Source organism: Sorghum bicolor, chromosome 4, assembly GCF_000003195.3.
Source record: "Sorghum bicolor cultivar BTx623 chromosome 4, Sorghum_bicolor_NCBIv3, whole genome shotgun sequence".
Classification (NCBI taxonomy): domain Eukaryota; kingdom Viridiplantae; phylum Streptophyta; class Magnoliopsida; order Poales; family Poaceae; genus Sorghum; species Sorghum bicolor.
In genome coordinates this window covers 58,279,294-58,293,510 of record NC_012873.2, presented here as the reverse complement: position 1 = coordinate 58,293,510, position 14,217 = coordinate 58,279,294, and the positions used below count along the sequence as shown (strand labels likewise).

Below are 14,217 nucleotides of genomic sequence, written 5' to 3'. Positions count from 1 at the left end.
ACTGCATGGGATCCGTGTCCCTCCAAAACTATCTCATGTAGTGACGTATTAACAACATAAGCATCTCAGTTATGCCTTCTACTTATAAGCTCATTCACTTATCTTATTAGCCATACTTTTTCTATCAGCCAACTGTGTTTTTCTCTTGCGATAAATCAGCGAACATTATTTTTAGCTATAGCTTTTCAGACCAGCGAACATATTGGGCTCCCAAATTTTTATTATTATTTTAATTAAAAACATACTCTAATAAAACAAACCCATTGCAGTGTGTAGTGTTAGGTCTAGCTGTGCCACGCGAGATGGCGTGACTCGAACACTGAGCATCCACAATGGTTGAACCACATGTCATGGCATCACACAAATGACTAGTTACCAGAAAATTATTTTAGGACATGTTTCTTTTAGTAGTTCAGGCCTTTTCTTTTGTTATTTTTTTTTTAAAAAAAATTGAGTTCCGGTAGTTTTCTGCAACCAGGCGCGCGATGCCGCGATCAGACGAAAGCGAAAAACAGAGTATGCACCTGGCGCGACCCTGGCCGTTGCCCCGTTGGTTGACTCGTAGCCCGTGACCCAGCTGCCTGTCACGAGCCCCCCTTTCATTCAGAGCCGTACCTCTGAACTGTACACGTTTCACGGTTTTCAGTATCCAACCCTGCAGTCTTGCTCATCTACGTAGGCCCGAATTCGGTGGCGGTCTGGCGGACGATGAAGCCGATCCGTTTGAGATGGACACATTCGGTTGGGACACCGCTACACCGGCCGCACGGGCGGATCAACACCATCGTATCCTGCCAGCTGCCGCGCCTCCACGTAACGCGCAGCGATTCCAGGTTTTTTTCCAGCCCGTGGCTCCATCCGACTCCGATCCCATCCCATCCAACGGCTGCTACCACAACCGATGGTGGTGACACGGCGTTACTATCCGTACGAGGCCACGGCTCATCATGCATGCATGCTGCCGCTTGGCGATCCAGATCCAGCTCCAGCCCCAACGTGGTCCGACTCCGAGTCCGAGCGCGAGCGAAACGACGGAGGGACGGCCCGGGCCGGCGGGCTATTAATTGGCCGGGCGCATGCACGGGCGGGGCCGCGTTTTGGCAAAAGCGCGCGGCGAGGCGAGGCGTCTCGTCTCGTCACGGACGCCCGCGACTTCCTGCCTTCCCCGGAGATAGAAGAGTGAACGCGACGTCGCGACCCCGCCCGCCCACGCCACGTATAAAACGCGCGCCCCATCTCCCCGTGTCCCACCTCCTCGGAAGGAACAACACGCGCTCGACGAGGGCCGGCTAGCCTCTCTTCTCCTCGCCCGCCCGCCCGATCCGCTTCGGCGCGCTATATATATATATATCCATCCAATTCCAAACCACCAGTAATCATCCCATCCGATCAGACCACATTACATTATCCGATCCGATCCGCCCGATGATGCTGCTGTTCGCGCCCCACTCCGCCGAGAAATTCAGCGCCCCGATCTCCGGCCTCCGCTCCCTTCTCGTCGTGCCCGACGCCGACGCCGACGCCGGCACCCGCGGAGGATGCGTCGTGACGCGGGCGGCCGTCGCCGCAGCGCACGGCTGCGGCCAACGTGAGGACGTCACAGAGAGACGCGACGACGACGACGGAAGAGCCAGCCTTGTTGGGCGCCGCGCCGAGGATGTCGAGACAGCGAAGGAGGAGGGGGAGGGAGAGGAGAATGGTAGTATGGAAGTAATAAAGGAGAGGGAAGAGGAAGATGAGTTGGATGGATTCTGGGTGTCGTACGGGCGACGGTGCCCGCGGCGGCGGCTGCCCCCGCCCATCCCGTCGCTGGTCGCCCGCGGCGCGCTCCGGCGGACGCGCACCGACGACGGGAGGCTCGTCATCCGTATAGTGCCCGTCGTGCGGCCGGAGTGCATCCGCGCCCGGCGCCGCCGCGACCGCCTCGTCGTCGTCGAGCACGAGGACGATTCTCCGGCGATGCCGCCGCCGCCGCTTCGGGAGCCGACGACGACCGCTGCGCGGGAAGATGGCGTCGTCAGGATTAATGTTGCACAGGCGCCGGACGACGACAACGCGACCACGCCGGTTGCAGGAGAGGTCGTGCGCCACGTAGAGGAGGACGCGGTGGCGGCAGCGCCCGCGGAGACGCTGCCGGCGGCGGCGGTGCCTCCGCCGCGAGTGTCCTCCGTTGGTTGCTTCGAGGAGGTGTTCAAGCTCGGCTCCATCGGTAGCAGCTCGCTGCACCAGATGATGCCCAGCCTGAGGATGGTGCATTGAACGCCACATTCGAATTGGAATTGGGACAAGAAATTTTGTAGCGCCGTGTGTGTATATATAGCGAGATATAAATGATAAAAGAATGCTCTAGTTGGCGATATGTCAAGAGAAGAGTAGCTAGTAATCTTCAACGTACTCAGCATGGAACATGGAACGTGGTAAATTGGTTGTCTCCATCTTCGCCGTCATTGCGAGGAAGTAACATTGGCAATCTCTACCGGACCTTTCTGGTATCTCTATGATGTTCTATATATATATCGTTGTGTTCATGTTTCATGTATATAGAATCAGTGGGCGCGACAATAATATGATTAAGGGATATACAATCTAAAAGGTTCAAGTGGTAATTAAGTGCTATACAATGTAAAAGGTTCTCATGACAGTTCAGACGACAATTACTAATTAATACTATCTCATAATCAAGTCCTCAAATGTAAACGAGATTGAACAAGAATTAGATATGGAGAGCGATTGATTGCTTTATTGATCTTGATTGCTAATTATAAGTCGTTTTGGCTTATCTAGACTTAGTAGTATATAGTATCTAGTGTATTACAAAGTTTTCCAAAACAAATTATCTTGAAATGGAGGGAGTATTTATCAAGTGACAGTACTAACAATTACTATTATCCCTCAAAAAACCACCAATTACTATTAGACCATCTTTTTTGAAATCACAATGCTTGAATGTAAACTAGAGACATAGATTGAACATAAGAATAAGAGAAAGATTGCCTTATTGCTTTATTGATCTTGTTTGTTGCATACTCCATTCATTCCAAGTCCACTCCGGATTATAAGTCGTTCAGGTTTTTCTAGGTTCATAGCTTTTGCTACGAGTCTAAATATACATCATCTCTAGAACTCTAGATACATAACTTTTTCTATATATCTAAAAAATCAAAATGACTTATAATTTGAAACAAATGGAATATTATTTACACATGAATAAGAGACATGAGGAACATGCATGACTATTCGGAGGCATCCCTACCTAACGTCTGAGACAATGACAAAGCCTTGTCACCAATCTGTGGACAAACTATTGGATGAGGTCACCATTGTTGATTGGAGCCTGGCACTCCCACTTGATTGAATCTATTGATCAATTAGATATTTGGAATCCTCCAAAAACTTTTAAGTGAGGTAATAATATTATTGATATGCTATTAAACTCCTTAAAAATCTGGTGACGAAAACAATGGTAAATGAGACCACATATTGTAGATTTATTGTTCATTGTAAACTCATATGAGAAAACCTGTCATCCATAATATGAAGTGATAATCAGACTAAGATACCTGAGGACTTGACAATGAGGTAAGCTCATATGTGAGAAAAAACTGGCAAATTGTAGTTTGTTTTAGGCCTTGTTTAGTTCACCTCGAAATCCAAAAAGTTTTCAAGATTCTCCGTCACATCGAATCTTGCGGCACATGCATGAAGCATTAAATATAAACGAAAACAAAAACTAATTACACAGTTTGTCTGTAAATCACGAGACGAATCTTTGATCCTAGTTAGTTCATGATTGGACAATATTTGTCAAATAAAAACGAAAGTGCTACAGTAGCGAAATCCGAAATTTTTTTGGAACTAAACAAGCTCTTAATTCATAACTTGAGATTTTTCCACCCAAGGCAACAGGACACTTGCATAAATATATTTTTCCCTGCACAATGTTGTAAATTGTTGGGAACATAACTCACATGTGGTGGTAATACACTTGTCAAGTGGTAAGGACATAAGAAAAAGAGGAGGGTCCTCCTCCCCCCCCCCCCCCCCCCAAAAAAAAGGAAAAGAAAAAGAAAAAGAGGAGGGGGTGGTCATAATATTATTAGCTGGACTTTCGTTGTTGTAATTATGAAATCTCTCGTGAGTCTTGGTCTCTTGTGCGTTGTAACCCAAGGAGTAATACTGTGAGTGACTCCTATAAATTTTTACTTAGATTGATCAAAAGAGAGTTTATTGAATGCAAAATGTAGCACTTCCTATATTCAAAAGGCTGCATCGATAAAGCGTGCTGCCTAGGGCAATGAGAACAGTGAGGAAAAAGGATCCTATGGTGTACATGAAAAAAAAAACTATAAGGATGTTGCTTAATGCGAAAAAATGTAGGAGTATGCAGTTGTAGTTGTGTATGGATCAAAGACTATAGGGTCTCATGGATCAAATTATTCGAAGGAAAGTTATAATGAAACTAACTGTCATGATTGCTTGTCTTTTTTTTAGAATTACACAATACAACGTAGACACTCATAAGATTTGAGGTCTATAATTATAATACTCCTTTCTTCAAGTTACATTGCTTCGGTACTTTGACGTAAAATTGATGATTATATAATCTTAGTGTGGCTCAAAACACCATGTCTAATAGATGTTATTCTCATTTCTCGGGGAGTAACAAAAACTTAAACTTTGATCAAGTATATAGAAAAAAATACTAATATTTATGGTATGTAAGAAGTATCAGCGGATTAATAGTTGAATATAATTTCATAAAAACTTATATCGTTGCTAATATTTTTCTATAAATTTAGTTAATCTTAAAATAATGTGTCTTACATGGAATTTATAGCGACACTTATTTTAAGATAAATGTAGTAGACTATAGTATTTGGTGATCCGAAAGCACTATAATTTTTATACTCTTTTTAATTGATTTTTTTTAGCCCCGACAAACAAAACCTAGTAAGATCCTATTTGGAATGTGGAGAGTTTTTTCTACGTTAACATCTATCAGTTTGGCCAATGACTTTTCATCCATAATTTCTTTAGTAAAATGAAGAAAAATATTCTTCAACAGTTTGGCATCATAATACTCCATCTTTTCTAATTTGGCATATCTCATTGTCTAGCTCACAAATATGCGAGCGGGCTCCGTGCTTAGCATTAGTCTTTCTCCTCATGCTTAGCAGGGCTCTTCGTTCGCTTAGTGGGGCTCTTCGTTTCGTTAGCGGGCTTTTGGGTTTTTGGAAATTAAATTTGGCAAACTATTGGAGATGAAATCTTTTTTTCTCCCCATATTATTTTAGGAGTTGGCAAACAACAAGATTTGAGAAACGAATTTTACCAAACTGTTGGAGATAGCATGAAATTAAATGATTTCTGCAAAACTCAGTGATATTTCTAGGTTCCAACAAACAGGCCCTAAAAATAATAAGGTCTTGTTTAGTTCACCTAAAAACCAAAAACTTTTCAAGATTTCCCGTCACATCGAATCTTATGGCACATGCATGGAGTATTAAATATAGTCAAAAATAAAAACTAATTACACAATTTGTCTGAAAATTGTGAGATGAATCTTTTGAAGCTAGTTAGTCCATGGTTGAACAATAATTAGGCCTTGTTTAGTTCCACCTAAAAACTCAAAATTTTTCAAGATTCCCTGTCACATCGAATCTTTAGACGCATGCATGCAGTATTAAATATAGATAAAAATAAAAAATAATTACACAGTTTAGTCGAAATTGACGAGACAAATTTTTTGAGCTTAGTTAATCCATAGTTGGACAATAATTATCACAAACAAACGAAAATGCTAAAATGTCCCGAAATTTTTTCGACCGTGAACTAAATACGACCTTAACACATATAAACAAAAGTGCTACGGTTTTCAAAAAAAAAATTCGGAAGCGAACGGTCGTTGCAGATGGGTCTACTCTGCATTTGACACCCCGGAGACTGGAATTCTTGCGTGTCTACTGGTTCCAACAAACAGTCTTCAGTGGTTCAGTCCTGTCAGTGTCAACTACTAGGACTAGCATCAGGCTCACGTGGTAGTCGCTCACTGCACGGGAGCCAAGTGCATAGGAATTCCGTCCGCTCGCATCCTTGCCCTTCCTCCTCTAGTGTCGCAGCTCATCGCCGCCGCCGCAGGCCGCAACTGCGTCGTGCCTCCGCATCGCGGCTCGTCTTCGAGCTCCACCTAATCCATGAGGTGCGGGTAGAAGCGGTGGACGTATCTCGGGCTCGGCGAGGCGGCACCGGCGGCGGAATTCGGTCCCAGAAGAGATGGTGGGCGGCCCTAATGCCACGGGCTTGGTCAAGAATGATGCAGTCTCCGTCGTCACGAAGGTAATCGCTGAGATCTCGTGATGTCTTCAGGTTAGATTTTGTGCGAAGTTGCGAAATGCGGCGAAGTTGGTAAGATCGGTGCGTGGGACTGGGGTTTTCCCTCGTCCCTCTGTTGCGAGCTGCAAGCCTTTCTGCTCCTGCTCCTCTTCCCTGACGGCCTGCCCTATCAATCACAATTGCCCCCTTATCTCTCCAATCACGGCATCTCTTGTCAATTCTCGCCTGGTCGACGGCCGGATGGCGCAATTGGTGAGAAACTACTCTAGCGGCGCTTTTCTTCCACACTGCATTTCTTGCCCGCGCTCTTCTCTATCTCATCTTTCTTGTTCCAGGGAAAACTCTATGGTTCTTTTCACCGTTGGGCATCAGCAGGTTGCGTCTTGTTGTCATCATGGTGGGAAAAAAACTCTAGGATGACGCTTTCTTGGAGTGTGCTCGAGCATTGCGGTCGGTCGCGCGGCGCTTCTTGGCGCAACTGTGATGTGATCGCGGTGCGGTATGGTTGGGGTTTGGAAGGCCGCGTCCCTTTGCGTTCTTGCTCTCTCGATCTGTGGTGATGCTAAATCCAACTCGCGGACTCGCCTTCTTGGAATGACTCAAAAACCACATCTTTCCGCGCCCGTCACGCTTTGTCACGAGTTGGTTGCCTCCTCTTCTTTTTTTTTTTTTTTTTTTGTGTGTGTGTGTCTTTTCGACTTCTTTCCCATCTTTATAGGATTATTACTGGTGTGATCTACCGTGCGATTGGTCTAGTTGGTGTTGTGTATTCTGTATTGTTAATGATCGGCAATTTGAAGCAGCCTTCAAATTAATCTTGTTGGCTTCTTTGTTACTATTGGTCCGATTCTTGTTAGAGTCTTAGAGAAACATGAACTCTTCCAATCTTGCTTATTCCATTCACTTTTAGTAATTCAGTGCTTAGGTTTGTTTTTTTGAATCTACCGTGTTAGTTGTTATCGGAGCAAGCTCCCATTCTTTGTTAGGAAACTTTTGATTAACATTTTTAAGGCAGGGATAGCAAAAGCTTCACCACAGTCATGCTCAATCAATTTGATTTTTGTCCCATAAGGGTCTGTTGGTTAATAGTCTCTTCCATAGACCAAAATTAGGATAAATTACTACTACTTCTGTCCAAAAAAGAATGCAGCTAGGTTTATACTAAGTTAAATTTTCTAAGTTTGACTAGGTTCATAGAAAATAGTAGCAATATTTATGTATCCAAATGGATTTACTGTAGAAATATATTTAATAATTAATCTAACGATACTTATTTGGTATCATAAATGTTACCACGTTTTTTATATAGATTTGGTCAAAAATTTGAAATTAGTTGACTTCTTAAAAAACAAGAATCACACTATTTTTTGGACGGAGGGAGTTAAGAGTGCTACCGTGGCTAGCTATTCTTGTACTTTTTCATCAATACATCGTCTGCAGTTTACCTTATGAAACCTCTAAAACACCATTATTCTTGATAATGGAGTTAGCGCGCATTTACCATAAATATTCTGCCGGTAATCCACAACTCCGTTGGACAATTGACTTAAGAAACCATAGTATTTTTTTAAAAAAAAAAGGATATTCAACTGTAAGCTACTAAGCTGTTATTTTGTATCTTTGTTTATGTGCAGCCAGTTCACTGCATCTGAATTAAATTAGGTTTATTGTAATGATATGCTTGACTTGTTCAAGGGATTTAATTTCATTGGACGACGAAGGGAGCCCTTTTTGTTTTCTTTGACAAAATCATGTGTTTTCACTTTGCTTTTCTTATTGCATTGTATATTTCTTCCTCGCTTAGGGTTATGTCTCAAAGGTATGTATGAAAGAATTAGATGAACACAATAATCTATGTATTTGACTATGCAATATTTTCCTTTTCATGCAGGACGTTGTGGTGTGTGGCACATGTGGCAGTGGTAGCCTCTCTCAGCTTATTGCGGAGTGTGCTCGGTGCAATGATTATGAACACGGGTAACTCATTTGCTGGTCTGCCCTGTATAGTTTTTAATCCCTTTATTTTTCACATCCGAAGCACTTGGAAAATGTACATATATGTGTGGTCATCTGCCCTGAATTTGCACATGTCTCTGTTTTTCAATTGTTTGAAATATTTGTATGTCTGATAATGATAGAAAACCATTGTTTTTTTTGGGGGGCAAAAACCAGTATGTCTTCTTTGATAGATAACCGATGCAATAATTAGGCCTGAAACTTTCTTAGCTGTTCTACAATGTGTCACTTCCATTTAATTTGTTTTTTTTGCAGTACATCCATTATCTTTTAAAATGAAAGTGATTTAGCTCTATTGTTGAATGTGGAAAGTTTTATTTAGCTCTCTGAAAGTGTTTCTGTTTTCTGTTTGAAGTTATTGTATGAAGGTGTTGACATATGATATTCCACATGAATGGTATTGTGCCGAATGCCAAGAGTATGCTAATGGGGGCCCAAAACCTAGTCAAGGTAATATCTTTTCACTGGTTTTGATCACCTATCTCACTTTCACAATTATCAATAAACTCTACTCAGCTACTCTATGTTCTTGTACAATTATGGTGAAGGTGGGCAAACAGAGTTCCAAAAGCCAAGGCATGGTCACGATATGATGAACGAAAGGGAAACTTCAAAGTTGCACCTCAGTCACAGCAACGTAGTGCCTCAAATAAGTCCCAAATCTCCGAACAGATCTGGAAATGCTAAAGTGAAGTTCGACTCTTCTGAACAAGTGGCTTTATTGAGTAGAGAGAGGCCACCACTTGTTGGGTCAAGATTTGCCGTGCCGCAGCCAAGCAAGGCATCTCCTTCAACTACAACACACTTATCCAATTTGAATTGTGTATTCCCCAGCAGGAGTGACACACAAGTGCAAGCCCTGAAACGATGTGCTGGTGCAAGTCATAGTCGAACAAAAATTGAGGATAGGTCATATTTTGCTATGCAGCAACGGCAGGTTCATCCTGCATCTCTTCCAGGCATGAAGCAGCCATCGAATATGAAGTCAATATCCCCCAGCAGGAGTGACACACAAGTGCAAAACCTGAAACGATGTGCTGCTGCAAGACATGGTCAGGCAAAGACTGATAACAGCCCATATTTTGCTATGCGGCAAAGTCAAGCTCATTCGGTATCTCCTCTGCATGGGAAACAGTTGTCAAATATGAAGCGCATATCCCCCAATAGGACTGTCACGCAAGTACATGCCACATCCGCCAATAGTACTGTCACGCAAGTACATGCCACAAAACGATCAACTGCTGCAAGTCATGATCAGGCAAAAAATGATGATATAAACATGGATTGTGAAACAGGATCTGGTGGTTCCATGCTTATAATTCATAAATGCAGAACAAGTGAACCAGTTAAAGTAAAAAATGACTCTCTGATTGAACACAAAGCTAGAGAAAAGAAGATAGTGAATGCAGACAAAGGAGAAACTAACTCTGAGACAGAGGATGAGCCCTTATGCGCTTCAAGTATGTGCCTACAGAAATTTCCTTTTATCTTGGTTGTTTAATATCAGTATCATGACATTTGAAGGGGGCTTAGTTTCAATATACATTTAGTTCTGTGCCGCATTTTGATTTTTGTTCTGATGTTATCTCAGGTTTAAGTATACTAATAAAGTGACCTTTTCTGTTCATTTTCAATGTACCAATAGATGATGATACTGGATGTAGTCTGAACGAGAACAAAGGCGTGATGCTCACTATAGGTTCAATTGTGGAATATTCAAGACGCCCAGCACCTGCAATTTGTTGGAGGTGAGTTATGCCTCAACAACCTTTACCTTCATATGAAAATTTTCTTGTGTCAGTAATAAATTAACTAGACATGTTTTTTTTAGAGTTCAAGGGCAGATTAATACTATTTTTTTTGAAAGATCCGGTTCCCTGGCTTTGTATTAATAAGCAAGATAAGAGTTGCAATCTTACATGCGCGAGAGGCGCTATCTCATACAGCAGACCGCCATATGAGATACTGTGGAGGACCTAGGCTAATTACTCACAGAATGTTGAGCAAACCTTAGGTAACTAAGTACCCTTCCCCCCGCTGAAACCCAATCAGAACACTCATCCTTAATCCCTATGAAGACTGCCTGCTCTGGACTCCTATCTCCATTAAAAACTATAACATTTCTCTCCTTCCAGATGTGCCAGTCAGAATGGCTATTGAGTGGTGTAGAATATTCTACACCGCAAGTCAAAACTGAGCAGAAAAAATACTGAGCAATACTGAACCAATATCATCCAGTCGTACACCCAGGACCACGAAATACTGAAAAATACTGAATTTTGTTCAGTATAACACTTTGGATTCTACACCTAGGGTGTAGAATAGCACTTGTGTGTGTGTGTGTGTATACACAAAATGTTATATGTATTTCTAATGTTTAGCTTTCCTTTGCTCTTTAGGGGATGCTTTCATGTCTTTAATGCTGGCGCAAAGCTAAATCTTGGTGAATTTAAAGCCCAGTTTCCTTCAAAAGTGTCATCCAGAGTTTATGATACTATCAAGATGATACCCAGTGATCTACAACTGGAGTTATTACCACGAATGAATGACTGGCCAAAGTCTTTTGAGACTATCCCTCCTGTTCATGAAGACATTGGCGTGTTCTTCTTTTTTGATAAACCTGTTGGGTAGGGTTTCTGGTTCCGGTATCAACATTTTCGCCCATAGATATGTGCTGAAACATATATATTTTAGTAAGTCAATAACTGTGCTTTCAGACATTCAGTGAATTTGTTCCTAACTTGCTTTGTAGGTGTGAAAAGAAGCACTCTAATCTATTAGAAGACTCCAACAATTATGTTCTAAGGGCATATATTGATGGCATAAAGTTATTGATATATTCCTCGGAAGTTCTTCCGCCTGATTCTCAGTGTTAGTGATTCTATTATTTGTTCCTTTTCATGCAAGAAAATAAACCACCTGCACTAGTTTACAATGCTTCTTCCCCAACTAATTTGTATTGTGCACCTGGAAAAAAGAGTGCATTTCAATATTCTGAAAAGATATCAAATGCATATTTTGAGATTCTAATTTCTACTGTGGTAATAGGGATAGATGGTGAGAACTATTTATGGGGGCTTTTTGTGAGGTCGAAAGGAAAGAGTGATCCTTGGCAAATTGGTTCAACCACTACTTGATATGGTTTCCCTGGGCATGCTAGTATGCAAGAGCATAAAGGTATATGACCAAACTGTATGTTGCCTGGGAAATATATGGCTGATGCTTCTTTGTCACAGTTTTGTTTGATTCTTCTTCATTGTTGATCCACTCATCTTTCTTCATTCTTTGTTTGCCTACTAATTGGCTTGGATTCTTAGAACTCAACTGTGTGACAATTGCTATAGTTGTTGTCTACTGAGTGATTCATTTTGCCCTGCATTGACAAACGATGCTTTAATAAAATGGAAAGTATAACTGCAAGTATGCTCTTTCATGTACTTTTCAAGTTCATTTGATCCCCTGTAAAACGGACCAACATGATAAAACCTAGTGAGAGTTTTGCATCTGACCCATTCCCCTAACTCAGATTTAGTGTGAAAAAGGTTCATATTAAGATTTTTAAATACTGTTGCCCTGTGTTATTTCGTAGTGATTTTGTTATTTAAAAAACTGTCAGCATCGTGAACTTATGAATGGTGGTTTAGTGTTACTGTTGCATAGAGGGAGGTTTAATCTCTGGAACCCCTGGACCTCTGTTATGTTATCTGGTTCCGAGAGTTGTGCTTCCTTGTGGAGAAGAATATAATAATTTTTTTTCTATTGCCTTCGTCACTCGTAGTAATTCTATACCTTGAGAAAGTTGTGAAGCGTCTTCCTCCATCTCATTTGGTCAAAAACGATTCCACACAGGTAATCTAATCCTGAGGACGGTCAAGTGGACGCTCCAGGTGGCATCTTCATATACTGTGCAGTCATTACATTTTCTGTACCCATCCGAAGCGTGGAAACCTGAGCTCCATGAGTTGGGAGGATTTAACCGTGCTGATCTATAACAATACACATGATTTTTAGTTCAGATGCTGAAACTAGCTCCTGTTAAATAGTCTTAACAGACTCTTGCAACCTGCAACTTGCTCTTGAGATGTATCCACTGTTGGCCACATTCTGGATATTTGGTCTTGAGATGCTGAATCTGAGAATTTAGGATACTGCTGTGTGTAAAAGCAGGCGTATGCGTATCTATGCAAGTCCAAATCGCAAGATGGATGTGTTGCTGTATGGGTAGCTCCCACTGATTAAATTGCTGTAAGCTGTTGTGAAATGTGGGTTTGTGTGGGTTTGCTGCTTGAATACGAAATGACAGGTAAGATTGTTTGATGTCGTCTCATCTCAACGACCCTGTTTGATGTCATATCCGTCGACCCTTGTGAAGACGATATTTTGTTGCAATGGCAAATGGAACAGGATAGAAAATTAGAAATTGTCAAAGACGGGGGTATGAATGAAGCGTAAAGACTCGATCAGGAATGGGCCTGTGCCGCCGGTCCATGGGAAACTGTCCGTCCGTCAGCCCACGGGCCCGGTCGGGAAGAAAGCAGACGGAGAAGGAAGGCGCCGCGTGCCGGCGTTCGTGTCGTGCTCGACTGCCCCTGCCCGTGCCGTGCGTCCATGAGGCAACACGTTTCCTCTCAATTCTGAAAGCAGCAACGCCGGCCAGCCAAGCCAAAGCATTTCCGTTTCCCAACCCGACGTCGCAGTGGCGGCCCTCCTGGATGCGCAGCTGTCCGTGGCGCCCGGGCACTCGCATTGAGGCAATTAAACAAGACAAAACAAACATAACAAACACAGTGACAGTGAGGTGAGTCGCTATATGTTCCAGCCTGCGACTGCGAGTGCAAGGAGTTCCGTTCGTCTGCGCTCCATGCATGATAGAAAATCAGCGAGTACAAGTATACCAACAAAATAATGCTTTTGTTCTTTATTACTTCCATGTCCACAAATAAATATACATCTCATTTATTAAAGAGTCAAATTTTTTAAAATTTAACTAGATATATAAAAAATAATATCAATATTTATATCTATAAATAGGTATATTATAAAAGTATACTCAATCTAACCTATAAATAGGTATATTATGAAAGTATACTCAATCTAACGATATATATTACAAATATTAGTTTACCTGTAATTTGCGAGACGAATCTTTTAAGCCTAGTTAGTTCATGATTGGACGATAATTGTCAAATACTCACTCCATCCTAAATTATAAGTCATTTCAAGAATCTTGTAGAGTCAAATCATGTCAAGTGTAACCAAATTTATATCATAAGATAATAATATTTATGATAACAACTAAGTATAATTAGATTCTTTATTAAATATTTTCATATTATATCTAGTTAATATCATAAATCTTTGTAATTCTTTCTATAATTTTGGTTAAACTTGAAATGCTTTGACTCTCCAAGGAATGACTTATAATTTGGAATGGATGGAGTACAAACAAAAGTGCTAACAGTAGCTAAATTCAAAATTTTTCACGAACTAAACGATGCCTAAATATGTAAATTTAGTTTTTGTTGTCATTTATATTTAATGCTCTATGTATGCGTCCAAATATTCGATGTAACGGAGAATCTTGAAAATTTTTGGGATTTTAGAGAAAACTAAACAAGGTCTTAGTCAAACTTAACAAAATTTGATTAAAAAATAACACATGCATTTATTTGTGGACATAAGAAATACATTCTTTTTTAGAAAATCAAAACAATGCTGCTTAGGACGGAGTACGTATTTGACAGCCAAAATATGGCTGCAAGTCATGTGTACCGGCGCCGCGTCACCACACGTCCACACCGACCGTCAATTTGTAAAATCCGTGCTTTTGGCTCGTGACTCGTCGTGGCCGACTAGCCATTTTTCTTC

At 41.6% G+C, this 14,217-nt stretch overlaps 1 protein-coding gene across 2 annotated transcripts; it reads left to right on the top strand.

The window, feature by feature from the left end:
- On the top strand, nt 5,955-12,666 carry LOC8066418. 2 transcript variants are annotated; one of them, XM_021458958.1, is made up of 9 exons: nt 5,955-6,336; nt 8,225-8,310; nt 8,705-8,799; nt 8,898-9,809; nt 9,995-10,097; nt 10,749-10,976; nt 11,102-11,220; nt 11,404-11,526; nt 12,199-12,666. In XM_021458958.1, the coding sequence occupies exons 1-8, from the start codon at nt 6,274-6,276 to the stop codon at nt 11,484-11,486; spliced, it is 1,689 nt and encodes a 562-aa protein (XP_021314633.1). In that variant the 5' UTR covers nt 5,955-6,273; the 3' UTR covers nt 11,487-11,526; nt 12,199-12,666. The 2 variants fall into 2 exon arrangements, with proteins under 2 accessions (XP_021314633.1, XP_002454267.2); XM_002454222.2 differs by having other exon boundaries at nt 5,957-6,336; nt 11,398-11,526.